Below are 14735 nucleotides of genomic sequence, written 5' to 3'. Positions count from 1 at the left end.
ATTTGTGAACGAGTGCCCAATGAAATCATCGTTTTGTTGCCCATGATTAATTGACTTCGGAATGTTTTATGTTTGGTGAGATACAAGATTCCACGTACCACTGAAATAGTCGATGACGTCTTGTAGTCGCTGTGTGGAGTCCAGAGAGGCAAGATCGCCGCCATTGTTCTGACATGTTGCGCGAGCTGAATCCCAAGGTAATGTGTAGTGGTAATACGTGTACGTGACAGGACCTAATACAATCACAGGCGTTGTAGTCGGGACAGCGACGATTGGTGTTTCACACAGGAAGGCTAAAGCTTGGGTACAATAAACGGTCCGCATCTGAAAACTTTCAAATGGCGATGTGTACCCACAACCATCGCTCACACGTGGGTGGCCAGATGCCCAGACGGTGACGCTGCCAACGGTGTTGCCACTGTTCCAGTAGAGCACGCTGTTGGAGGAGCTCCGTTTCATGCCAGTATACACAGAATTGTAAACAGATTTCCCCATCGATCTGTAAGCTGAAATAAAAGACCAAAAGTTGTCATCTTCTATATATACTCACCCTCAAAAGAAACGCGAATACCATATATGTTAGTTAATACAGGAAGAATTACTCCTTTTCAAGAGACATCAGATTGGTTAATGCACAAACAAACATACTGTTATGTTGTGTGAACCGACGCTCATGAACGCATCACATGTGACGTCATAGATCCATGACTCGATATGCACCATTTGTCTCGTGTAGGATTAGCGTGTAAAGTTTGGAAATCATGTGCAGCATATCTTGATAGGAATAAAGACAACACTTGACTGACTGTTGGTTTTGTTATTAAGTGATACACACTGGAAACATCTCTACTTAAGGTAATAACTTCTGTATATGATTTTAGGGTTCGCGTTTCTTTTGGCGTTACTTATAAAACGTTGATTTTGTTCTTAAGAAGGTGTCACGTTGTTGCGTGTACATGTACGTGGACTTACATGGAAGGAGAACTGATGATAAGCGTCATCTTAGATAGATGTTATGTTAAAACTAAAATATTGTTCCTGTTCGTTGAGGAGGAGTGGACGTTTTGAATGATTTCTTTATTTATGTTGACTGGAATGACGGACTCACTTCGAGGTGATATCCCCGAATTCAATGTTTTGCGTTATTGTTGTGCTTGTAATTTGAAAGGGTGTATTTCTTTCCATCTCCCGAGAATCAATGTACATTTCATGTATTGGCAAAAGGGTTAGTGATGGAAAGTGTCCTCGCAGGTTTAAGTCTTCGTGTTTGTAATGAAACTTTTGTGACACTTCAAGTAATGTAAAACCTATTGCAATGTAGACTAAATGCAGATGTGGTTTGATTGTGATTCATTAACACATGCTTACTCTTGATATAGTCCATCCTCTATATCTCCAGTTTTCGCATCTTGGGTAAACCTACAGAGGTTTACCGAAATGCGAGCCCAGAAGATATAGATGATGGAAATAGTCGGAATCTTACAATCGTCTCTGCTTTAGGAGAGATTATTTTATGAATATGGACAGTTCTTTGTCACTTTTATATGCATGTGCGAGTTATAAGAGCCAGAAGGTAATGACTTCCTCTAGCATTTAATATAGTAATGCTTAATAGGAGATAAATTCTTTTTAGTTACAAAATATACCGTAAACAGTACGAATGTGTATGCATTATTTGTGAACGAGAGCCCAATGAAATCATCGTTTTGTTGCCCATGATTAATTGACTTCGGAATGTTTTATGTTTGGTGAGATACAAGATTCCACGTACCACTGAAATAGTCGATGACGTCTTGTAGTCGCTGTGTGGAGTCCAGAGAGGCAAGATCGCCGCCATTGTTCTGACATGTTGCGCGAGCTGAATCCCAAGGTAATGTGTAGTGGTAATACGTGTACGTGACAGGACCTAATACAATCACAGGCGTTGTAGTCGGGACAGCGACGATTGGTGTTTCACACAGGAAGGCTAAAGCTTGGGTACAATAAACGGTCCGCATCTGAAAACTTTCAAATGGCGATGTGTACCCACAACCATCGCTCACACGTGGGTAGCCAGATGCCCAGACGGTGACGCTGCCAACGGTGTTGCCACTGTTCCAGTAGAGCACGCTGTTGGAGGAGCTCCGTTTCATGCCAGCATACACAGAATTGTAAACAGATTTCCCCATCGATCTGTAAGCTGATATAAAAGACCAAAAGTTGTCATCTTCTATATATACTCACCGACAAAAGAAACGCGAATACCATATATGTTGGTTAATATAGGAAGAATAACTCCTTTTCAAGAGACATCAGATTGGTTCGATGCACAAACGAATATACATGTACTGTTATGTTGTGTGAGCCGACGCTCATGAACGCATCACATGTGACGTCATAGATCCATGACTCGAGATGCACCATTTGTCTTGTGTAGGATTAGCGTGTTAAGTTTGGAAATCACGTGCTGCATATCGTGATAGGAATAAAGACACCCTGTGGTAACACTTGACTGATTGTTAGTTTTGTTTTTAAGTGATACACACTGGAAACATCTCTTCTAAGGTAATAACTTCTGTATATGATTTTATAGTTCGCGTTTCTTTTGGCGTTACGTATAAAACGTTGCATTTGTTCTTAAGAAGGTGTCACGTTGTTGCGTGTACGTGGACTTACATGGAAGGAGTACTGATGATTAGCGTCATCTTAGACATATGTTATGTTAAAACTGAAATATTGTTCCTGTTCGTTGAGGAGGAGTGGACGTTTTGAAAGATTTCTTTATTTATGTTGACTGGAATGACGGACTCACTTCGAGGTGATATCCCCGAATTCAATGTTATGCGTTATTGTTGTGCTTGCAATTTGAAAGGGTGTATTTTGTTTCAATCTCCCGTGAATCAATGTTTTATTGTCATTGTTTTGTCTTTGATTAATTGACTTCGGAATGTTTTGGAATGTTTTCTATTTGATGGGTCCTTTTATATACATGTGCGAGTTATAAAAGCCAGAAGGTAATGACTTCCTCTAGTATTTTATATAGTTATGCATAATAGGAGATTAATTCTTTTTAGTTACAAAATATATCGTAAAAGGTACGAATGTGTATGCATTATTTTATGAACGAGAGCCCAATGAAATCATCGTTTTGTTGTCAATGATTAATTGACTTCGGAATGTTTTGGAATGTTTTATCTTTGGTGGGATACAAGATTTCACGTACCACTGAAATAGTCGATGACGTCTTGTAGTCGCTGTGCAGAGTCCAGAGAGGCAAGATCGCCGCCATTGTTCTGACATGTTGCGCGAGCTGATTCCCAAGGTAATGTGTAGTGGTAATACGTGTACGTGACAGGACCTAATACAATCACAGGCGTTGTAGTTGTTGTGGTAGTAGTTGTAGTTGTTGTGGTAGTAGTTGTAGTGGTTGTAGTAGTGGGGGTTGAAGTTGTAGTAGTTGTAGTTGTCGTGGTTGGAATCGTGGTTGTAGTGGTAGGAGCTGTTGTTGTAGTGGTGGTGGTAGTTGTAGTGGTTGGAATCGTGGTTGTAGTGGTAGGAGCTGTTGTTGTAGTGGTGGTGGTAGTTGTAGTGGTTGGAATCGTGGTTGTAGTGGTAGTAGCTGTTGTTGTAGTGCTGATGGTAGTTGTAGTTGTCGTGGTTGGAATCGTGGTTGTCGTGGTAGGAGTTGTTGTAGTGGTGATGGTAGTTAGCGTTGTCGTGGTTGGAATCGATATTGTAGTGGAAGGAGTTGTTGTTGTAGTGGTGATGGTTGTTGTAGTTGTAGTTGTCGTGATTGGAATTGTGATTGTAGTGGTAGGAGATGCTGTTGTAGTGGTGATGGTCGTTAGCGTTGTCGTGGTTGGAATCATGATTGTAGTGGTAGGAATTGTTGTTGTAGTGGTGATTGTAGTTGTAGTGGTTGGATTCGTAATTGTAGTGGTAGGAGTTGTTGTTGTAACGGTGATGGTAGTTGTAGTTGTAGTGGTAGGAGTTGTTGTAGCGGTGATTGTAGCTGTATTGGTAGGATTCGTAATTGTAGTTGTAGGAGTTGTTGTTGTGGTGGTGATGGTAGTTGTAGTTGTAGTGGTTGGAGCTGGAGCATTAGCAGAAATGGTCTGAGATGTAGTTGTTTGGGTAGTTGTAGGGATTCCTGTTGGGGCGGTAATAGTTGTAGTGGTTGGAGCTGGAGCATTGGCAGAAATGGTCTGAGATGTAGTTGTTTGGGTAGTTGTAGGGATTCCTGTTGGGGTGGTAATAGTTGTAGTGGTTGGAGCTGGAGCATTAGCAGAAATGGTCTGAGATGTAGTTGTTTGGGTAGTTGTAGGGATTCCTGTTGGGGTGGTAATAGTTGTAGTGGTTGGAGCTGGAGCATTAGCAGAAATGGTCTGAGATGTAGTTGTTTGGGTAGTTGTAGGGATTCCTGTTGGGGTGGTAATAGTTGTAGTGGCAAGTGTCAGGAATGAAGTTGCAGCTGTAAGAGGTGAAGTAGCTGCAATTGAAGTTGCCGGCGTTGTGGTAAGGGGCATGGTTGTAGTGAGCAAGACTGTCGATAATGCTGTGGTGTCAGAAGTAATTACTGTCGCTGCTGCTGTAGTTGTGGCTATCGCATTTGATGACGTTAGACATCCGTCTGCTTCTGTGCCTAGGCCAGAAAACAATGTCAAGAACATGGTTACAAGATATATCTGTTACTCAACGTGAATGTGACCATGAAGCTATGGTTTGGTCGGTCGATAAGAATAACTTTAGAATACATGGTTGATAATGTAACTTGATACCCAAGCTGTATGTAGCCATGCAACCATGGTTAATTCACATGATAAGGCTACAGGATACAAGGGTGAGAATGTAACTTGATACCCAAGCTGTATGTAGCCATGCAACCATGGTAAATTCACGTGATAAGGCTACAGGATACAAGGGTGAGAATGTAACTTGATACCCAAGCTGCATGTAGCCATGCAACTATGGTTAATTCACATGATAAGGCTACAGGCTACAAGGGTGAGAGAATGTAACTTGATACCCAAGCTGTATGTTGCCATGCAACCATGGTTAATTCACGTGATAAGGCTACAGGATACAAGGGTGAGAATGTAACTTGATATCCAAGCTGTATGTTGCCATGCAACCATGGTTAATTCACATGATAAGGCTACAGGATACAAGGGTGAGTGAATGTAACTTGATATCCAAGCTGTATGTAGCCATGCAACCATGGTTAATTCACATGATAAGGCTACAGGATACAAGGGTGAGAATGTAACTTGACTGGTTGAAACACTTGCACTTCATGGCGACTACCTGGGTTCAATTGTCCCCATGCTTACATTGTGTGAAACTCATTTCTTGTGTATTCTGCAGTGATATTGGTTCAGTATTGCTATAAGCGAAAACACACACACACACACACACACACACACACACACACACACACACACACACACACACGCACGCACACACACGCACGCACGCACGCACGCGCACACACACACACACGCGCAAGCTTGCACACACGTTGTGAAACACATACACATAGACACACACACGCACGGCCACACTAACACTCACATACACGCACGCACGCGCACAAACACGCACACAAACACAGAGACACACCCACATACACACAAACAGATACACATACGTACATACACAAACTAACACACATAGGCGCATACACACAGACACACATACGCACACACACTCAGATACACACAGAGAGACACACATACACACACCGACAGACACACACACATACATACAAAATGTGGGATGCAAAAAAGGGTCACAGTTCGTCACTCTGTAGGTGGAACATAAATATATATACTCACACGCAAAAAAAACGCAAGTCGAGTATGCAGTATACATGTTATTTATTTTCAACAGTAAAGACAAGAAATACTAATAGGGCAAGATTGACAAAGATTTGACTGAAGACAGTTTAATGGATTAAAAGTCAGATGACATAAAAAAAAAATTTCAAATGTTAAGGGCTTACACAGTTTCGGGTCAATACCCAAAATGTCAGTCAATACCTGGTGTGATCACCATTAGCATTGATCACTGCCACACATCTCCTGTACATTGAGTGGATCAGACGATTTGTGAAGGCCCTAGGAATCCTCCTGCACACATCCAGAGCATCTGTGCGTAGTTCATCGGCAGTTGTAGGGACTGGGCGCACATTGTGCAGACGCCTTTCAACCTCACCCCACAAGTGTTCGATGGGGTTCAGATCAGGGCTGAGGGCTGGCCACGGTAGAACACGGATGTTGTGTTGTTGCAGAAAGGCCATGGCAGCTCTAGCAACATGGGGACGAGAGTTGTCCTGCTTGAAAATGTGTTGTTGATGTTGTGCAACAAATGGAACAACGTGGGGTCTGATCACTTGGTCGATATACCGCTGAGCAGTGACGCCGACCTTGACCAACATTCAGAAAGCACATGGGTCCAAGTCTCGCATTAAGGCCAATCCATGCCCATATCATGACGGTAGGGGTCCACCCCATGGATCCCTTTCCACAACGTTCCTGTCAGCGAAACGACTCTTCCGTCTGCATTGGAGACACAAAAGCAACTTTCATCAGAGAAGATGACACGCCTCCACTCACGATGACGCCAATTGTGATGACCCTGTGCCCACTGAAGTCGTGCTTGTCGATACCGTGGTTGGAGAACAGGACGACGTGCTGGTCGGCGACATCTGAGGTTGTTGGAACGGAGACGTCGGATCACAGTGTCCCGGCTAATGTGTCGATTATGTGTTCCTATGGTCTGTCGAGCACTTTCACTTGCAGTTAGGAACGGATGTCGCTGGTGTTGACGGGTAATCTGCCGATCTTGTCGAGGTGTGGTGACCCTAGGACGACCGCTCCGAGGAAGGTCATCTGTGGTCTGTGTAGCATTGTATCGATGCAGGAGACGGTAAATTGTGGCTATGTTAACGTTGAAATGACGGGCATCATCTTGGACAGACTGTCCAGCTTCCAAACGTCCGATAGCCTGGTTTCTCTGAATTTGAGTTAGGCGTGGCATTGTTGACCAAGGAGTGGTAGGTCCAAGAATCGGCCACAGTTTTATACCCACTACAGTTCGTGACAGTTCGTGCATTTTCGATTTCGCGAGAAATGGGTGCATGATACCCACATATTCATTGAAATGGTGCGTTTTGGCGATTCGTTTTTTATGTTGCGATTTTACTCGGGGCTTCCAAAATGCAACAAAAAATATTGATAACACCATCAGGCTTCACCACATGCTAAAACTCGTATCAATTTATGGTTCCTTGTTTGTTACCTATTTGCTTAAAACCACTTGCGTTTCTTTTGCGTGGCAGTATACCAACGGATACAATAACGGATACGAATACAAAGCAACATCGAACAGTAATTACACCCTTCTCCAAAGCCTTTTGAAATATTTTACGCTTTGCCAAGCAGAATTTTGTGCGTCTTTGTAATTTTCCAAGTAAAGACTATTCCACCCCTCTGGGGTTGAATTGTTTAGTGTATTTAGTCAGGCAAATCAGTCTTTTCTCTGCTGGTATTCTTTACGTTCTTTCAACCGCACATGTACTAATCAGCCAGACTCTCGTATCCATTCACTCATAAACACACACATACACACACTTATGCACGCACACATACATACACGCACGCACACACCCCCACACATACACACACCCCCCCCCCCCCCCACCCCCCCCACCCCCCCCCCCCCCCACCCCCCCCCACACACATATACTGGTACGGATACAAGAAATGTTTTCGAATAAATCGAATAGTAATCACACGCGTCTCCGAAGCCTTTTGAATGCCAAGCACAACTTTGCGCGTCTTTGTACTTCAAGACAATTCCAGCAGCTCTCTTGCGTTTTGCCAGTGTATTTAGTCAGGCAAATTAATCATTTCTCTGGTGGTCGAAAAAGGTGCACTGTGCTGATATTCTTTACGTTCTCACTTCGGCGCCCATTTATTATTCAGCCAGAAATCCGGGGTATGAATACGGTGAAATAAATTGAACTATACACGAGTGTGTTGAGTATATATATAAACATAAGTCAAAAGGCACAAAGTCAGTACATATTAAATTTGAGTTCTTTTACTTTCAGGCCCAGTCGCATCAGGCACGGCAATTCACTGTGATTATGGTTTCGAATCCCCGTTCGCCCCGATTATGTTTAAATGTTGTCAGCACCATATTCGTGCCCGTTGGTTTCACCAAAGTGGTAAACGTCTGAGACCCGCATCACTTTGGGCTTTCCTCCAACATTAAGCTGCCACGCCGTGATATAGCTCCCCTCCCTCTCTCTCTCTCTCTCTCTCTCTCTCTCTCTCTTTCTCTCTCTCTCTCTCTCTCTCTCTCTCTCTCCTTGAATTAAGGATTGTGGTTAATCATTGATACAAGGATTTGGCAGAACATTTGCTGGTACTAGCAATATATATATATATATCTCTCTCTCTCTCTCTCTCTCTCTCTCTCTCTCTCTCACACACACCCTTAATATCCCTAAAGTTGTTGTGAATATGATAAACATCTGGCTAGCTAGAATCACTACCCACTAAATCACATAACCCCACAAGTAAGGAAACCGTACAGAAGTAGATTACGATTCCGACTATATCATTAGCATGTGTTTATGGATCACTTTACAAAGTAGTGATGATACCAGGCATCCTGCCCCTACGGTGGAACCCATCACGATAACTAAAGCGACAAAACCCTTTCAATATCCAATAGAAATCACCTGCATAAATCAGAGTCGAATGTACAATTCCGACTATATCATGAGCATGTGTTTATGTGTTTATGAATCACTATCAAATAGTAATAATACAAGGAGTTCGCGAAAAGGTGGCCGTATCCTGCCCCACCTGTGGCACCCGTCATAAACACTTGCAAAGGCAAGTCAATTGTTCACATGAAAAAACACGGGAACATATGGTACAAGTCAAAATAGGGAAATGCATCGGACATCAATTTTGTCACTGATGCGTCAAATTTGGAAATGTCCTCAACATGTCTACCATATAACTTTTTTGAAAGCTTTACTGAGGCCTTGAATGCTGTAACCTTCATCAAACAACTTTTGAGCAAGAGTTGCATGACGCTCTTTGAAATATTGGTAGAAAGAGCATGCTCGATTGTATCTCAAAAGTTGTGAAATGACACAGCTGATGAAATATATCGATGGACATGAAGGGAACGTTGATTATTGGAAAGGTGAAGTCATCACCCTTGTCATACAGTCTTGTGGAGAGTGATTTGTCACTCTGAATGTTTATGCATAGATCGAAATATGAGACATACGAGGCTGTCCCACTGGTTCCCTTTATTCTAGTTCAGGTGGGTAAATCAGTTTAGGTTGGTAAACACAGAAAACGTTAAAAAGAGCGACATGTCACTGTTCCTCGGGCTTGAGGCGTTTGTAAAAGACATAATATGTGTTTAGTTAACGCTCAAAATACACATTTTCAAAAACTAAACTTTTTTCAAAATATACTGAACCAAATTAAAAACTTCACAAGCCTAAAATTTTAACATTTTGACCAGTTATCATTGTGGGCCCTTATTGTGTATTTAAACAGTAATGGACACGTATTGTCTTCAGATAACACTCGTTTTTGTGCAGGTGAATCAATCAAAATCGTGTGCACAGCACTATAGTGGCAAAAGTGTTTTTCACGTGCAACTGGTCACGTGGCCATAATACCGCACGTGTTTTCAGCCATACTTGTTAGCAGTCATTAACAAAAAAAGAAAAACACGTGTCATGTCACGCCTTTCAAATGTGCAACGTCAACATGCCATCGGCATGTTGCAGACGGGAACGTCCGTAGCTGAAGTCGCAAGGACGATGGGTTGTAGTCGACGGACTGTTCATGATTTACAGACGCGTCTACAGCAAACGGGTACCACCGCTGATCGCCCTCGGCCAGGTCAACCACGTGTGACTTCACATGCAGAGGATCGTCAGATTGTCTTACGTCACCTCCGTAACCGATTTTTGACGGCTACATCAACTAGAAATAAACTGTTTAGGGGTAGACTGAGTGCGCAAACTGTTCGAAACCGTCTGAGAACTGCTCACCTTAAAGCACGACGGCCAGACGTCAACGTCAATTGTGGGCCCAGCGACACTTACGATGGACGAGGAATTGGAATCAAAGTCGTCTTCAGTGATGAATCCCGATTTAATCTTCGATTTGCTGATGGTAGGGCGAGGTTGTGGAGGCGCCGTCATGAACGTTACGCCCAGTGTTGTGTACAGGAAGTTGACAGATTTCGAGGCGGAAGTGTCATGGTATGGGGTGCTTTCTGAGGCAATGCACGTTCCAGGCTTCTTGCCATCCGTGGCAACCTCAACGCTGCTGCTTACCGCGACCAGGTACTGGCACCAGAACTTCTGCCTTTTATGGCAGGACATGGACCCGGTTTGATCTTCCAATACGACAATGCCAGACCCCACACAGCAATTTTGACAAGGAATTTCCTTCAGAATGCGGGAGTCAACGTCATGGGCTGGCCGTCAAGGTCTCCCGACCTCAATCACATCGAACACGTCTGGCATGCTCTTGGCAGATGTCTGCAGCAACAATGGCGTCGTCTTCCCAATCATGTGTTCACAAGCAGCACAAGGTCCATGCGGAGGCGTTGTGTGGCAGTTGTCAACGCACATGGTGGCCATACACGCTACAGAACTTGTGTGCCATCAGATTCTCGTGCTTGGGACTTATAATTTATAAACTGTTGATGTTATTACCGAATACCGTAGGTGCTTGGAACAAATTATGGTTACCACCGTTAATTAAAATCCTTCTTTGGACATTAATGATAAAAATTACCTTCTCTGATACATTTGTCCATTGTATATCATATATGGGATTACTTTTAAAAATGTGAAGTTTTTAATTTGACTCAGTATAGATAATATTTTTCCCCGATTCTATCAGCAACACATTTTTTTCCAGAAAATCAAAAAAGGTTCAGTGAATGATTTTCTTCTGTAAAACGTAAAGACAAATTTAAAAAAAGAATCCTGAGAATATCCACTTATTAAATTTTCAGTTAAACTATGAGTTTATGTTTCATGTTAAACTCACTACACATCTTCATCAGTTTCCCTAAATATCCCACAATATTTCAAATTTCAGGAACCACCAACAGTTTCATTATCTTATACGAACACAAATTCATCCAAACTGTTCCATTATAGGAGCGTGTTGCAGAACGTGGACTTGTCAGCTCGTGATGTAAATTCCACAACTTGTGGCTGAACCAGACTCATTATACTGCTGCAACTAACATGTCGGTCGTATAATCACAGTTGACTTCTCTATTGTTTACAAAAGCAACCTTCTTCAGTTATTCAAATATGAACCAAAATATCGCAAGCAGCCTCCTTCAACTTGGGATCACAGCTGTAACTTATTAAGGATGTTGGCGAAGCATATGCAAACACAGGGACCAAAGGAGAAGATGAACCTTGGTGATGTTGTCATTGGTAGAATGCACAAGAGGAATAAGAAAGAGAATAAATATATTTTGTCTCAGCCAGCTGTCCAAAGTCTAGCTGCCCTACATAAAAAGTTTGTAGTTGTACTCACTGACAATACCTCCAATGTTGATTTCAAAGACTGTTTTACGACTCTCACTGAACAGGTTGTTTGATCAGAGTTACAACATTCAAGAAAGGCCCCAGTCAAGCTTTCAATGTGTTTAAAGATTGACGTGGAGGACATTTGATGCATCAGTGACAAAAATAATGTCCCATGCAATTCCCTATTCCCGTGTTTTTGTCGGGGGATCAACTGACTTACCTTTGCATGTGTTTGTGATAGGTGCCGCCGATGATGCAGGATACGCTCACTTTTACGCGAACACCTGGTACCATCACCATTTGATAGGGATTCATAAACATATGCTTAGGGTATGGTCGCAATCGTACAATGGACTTTACTTGTGTGTGTGGAGATAATTTATGATTACAGATATGATGTTGTCAATTTTATATTCTGTTCTTTGCAGGGCGTTGAAATTAAAAATGTCTGGGCTTAATGGGACTAAATTCGTGAGACACTTGTCTGCCAACTAAAAAAATGCATGCTGTATTTCAGTTTTGCAGTCATGCTGACAGTGTCAATATTTCTCCTGGGTTATTGATAAACACATTCATCGAAAAAACCACACATCTAATAATATACGTAAACAGCACATTTACCTGCTTGTACGTTCTTTTTGTAGTAAGCAGTACCCGCAGCTGCTGTAGCTGTTGCTGTGGATGTGAAGACGTTGCAGTGACCGAGGCAGCTCTCAGTGTCTCTGCTGTAGAAGAAGGAACTACAAGACACATCCGCCAAACACATCATGGCGCATAGAGTTTTAACTCTGACGTTTCCTCTTACCCACAAAGCAGAATCCTTTACAATAGTATTAGCCAGGGATGGCATTGCTCGAAAATGACCCTCTCGATCATCGCTTCCATGAGTAACCGACAATAGAAACAACTGAAAGATATGTACAGCTGTAAGCCAAGGCGCTTTTGAAGTTGTCAACTTCATGTCTTGTATATCTATCAGCTATGTCAGCGACTAGCAAGGGTATACACCCTTCACTGCTATATTGATTAATGACGCGACATGATTTGTGTAACAATAACAGAAATATAGGCCAAAAGCACACTGTGATCGTCGTATGAGGCGTCTGATTGGTTCGGGTTGTCAGGCTCGTTGACCTGTTTTGTTGTCATCGTATCCCGGGGCGGTCAGGTAGCATAGTGGTTAAAGCGTTCGCTCGTCACGCCGAAGACCCGGGTTCGATTCCCGACATGAGCACAATGTGTGAAGCCCATTTCTGGTGTCTCCCGCCGTGATATTATTGGAATATTGCTAAAAGCGGCGTAAAACTATACTCACTGACTCATCGCATCCCATTTGTGTAGGTAGAGCCTCGTGTTGTCAGTCACTGGATTGTCTGCTCCAGACTCGATTATTAAAGGCTGCCGCAATTTTGCTGGAATATTGCTGAGTACGGGGTTAAAAACAAACAAGCAAACAAACAAGCAAACAAACAAAATCCAACCATGAACATATCGCAATGAGAGTGAATAAGTGCGCCTCATGAAGTTTTGGTGTAAAGTCTCAAATAAATGACAACTATGTATGTGATTTCAGCACATAAATGAATACACCACTGAAACGTCATGATTATTTTCATAGGGTTTTATTTCTTTCAACATGTATACAAAGTCCGTTTTGCATCTTCAAAATATATTGATAGGATATTGAACGACCTTTCCAAGTTCATATCACGTTTATGACCTGAGTGGAATAATTTGTACCTGCTCCTGCGATATATCATCGTTGGAAATAAATATGATACAGAACTCGTTCTTATTTAACGTCAAGGTTTAGGTTTTACCTGTCCCGAACGAAAATAAGGAATATATACTCAGAAAAGAAAACACATAACCAGATGTTTCATGTCGGAATAAAACCGACAAAACACTTGCCATAATGAAAAGAGATCGATTGAAAGTCGTAACCCTGACCAAACTACTCTTTTCGCTAAAATTGTTCGTAACACACAAACACGCACGAACGCACGCACACACACACAACGGAAAATGAAAAAGGTCAAGGTCACGAGAATATCTCGTGTGTCCATGTGCCCTCGCGCCCCATGTTCCCTCGCTGTGGTAAACATTCCCTCGCAATAGTACCGTCTGCCCTCGCTATAGTACCGCGTTCCCTCGCTATAGTGCCGCGTTCCCTCGCTGTGGTACAGCATTCCCTCGCTATAGTACTGCGTTCCCTCGCTGTAGTACTGCGTTCCCTCGCAATAATCTTCGCGTTCCCTCGCTGTACTGTAGCGTTTACTAGCTTTATTGTTTCTCGTTCCATGTGGATGAGTCACGGGAGCTGCATCGAATGCGATAATGTTACCTGCATCTGCAGGACGGATGGTAAGTGTTACATTGGGGACAACGTTTTTGGTATCTTTTGACGTTATCGATTTATTTTATTTCATAATAAAGTTTGAAACATTTGTGTTACCTAAGTCTCATGGGCCATTCAGGATTAAACGATGTTAAATAGGTTATAACATCGACAATCCTTTAACATTTTCTAACATAACATATGATACCATGCGATGATGCTGCGAAACGCATATATACTTTGCATATATAAGATATACCAATATTGTAGAATATGAATATATTGAGGTTTAATGTGAGATTAAAAAACAGTGTGTATTATTTTTTACTCCGTTTCTAATGCTGCCGAAATGGATAAAGAGTGAGTGAGTATGGTTTTACGCCGCTGTTAGCAATATTCCAGCAATATCACGGCGGGGGACACCAGAAATGGGCTTCACACATTATGCCCATGTCGGGAATCGAACCCGGGTCTTCGGCGTGACGAGCGAACGCTTTAACCACTATGCTACCCGACCGCCCCAAATGGATAAAGACGTCTGTTTCATGACATAGATGTCAATGTGTAACCAAAGGTGGTTTACTACATACTACCCTGTGTGAGTCTGTGTCAGATTCAAGGTTCCCAGCACCTTCTGGTTTGGTTTGGTTTGTTGTTTAACGCCGCACTCAGCAATATTCCAGCTATATGACGGCGGTCTGTAAATAATCGAGTCTGGACCACACAATCCAGTGATTTACATCATGAACATCGATCAACGCAATTGGAATCGATGACATGCATCAGCCAAGTCAGGGAGCCTGATCACCCGATCCC

The 14735-nt window shown here is 42.5% G+C and overlaps 1 protein-coding gene across 1 annotated transcript in view; it reads right to left on the bottom strand.

Annotated features, from left to right (window-relative positions):
• Positions 1-12532, bottom strand: part of LOC124118384 (serine-rich adhesin for platelets-like) — a 29030-nt gene extending 16498 nt beyond the window's left edge. Inside the window, exons 1-4 of the mRNA XM_048402941.1 lie at positions 12203-12532; positions 3203-4621; positions 1772-2179; positions 99-506 (exon numbers count right to left, since the gene is read on the bottom strand). Of these exons, the coding sequence (XP_048258898.1) occupies positions 99-506; positions 1772-2179; positions 3203-4621; positions 12203-12431 (2464 nt within the window). The 5' untranslated portion in view covers positions 12432-12532. The remainder of the gene's footprint in view (positions 1-98; positions 507-1771; positions 2180-3202; positions 4622-12202) is intronic.
• Between the last annotated feature and the right edge of the window lie 2203 nt (positions 12533-14735).

This window comes from Haliotis rufescens, unplaced genomic scaffold (assembly GCF_023055435.1).
Source record: "Haliotis rufescens isolate VD_foot unplaced genomic scaffold, xgHalRufe1.0.p SCAF_3, whole genome shotgun sequence".
NCBI lineage: Eukaryota > Metazoa > Mollusca > Gastropoda > Lepetellida > Haliotidae > Haliotis > Haliotis rufescens.
Note: the sequence above shows the minus strand (reverse complement) of the source record. Positions and strands in the feature narration are given on the sequence as shown.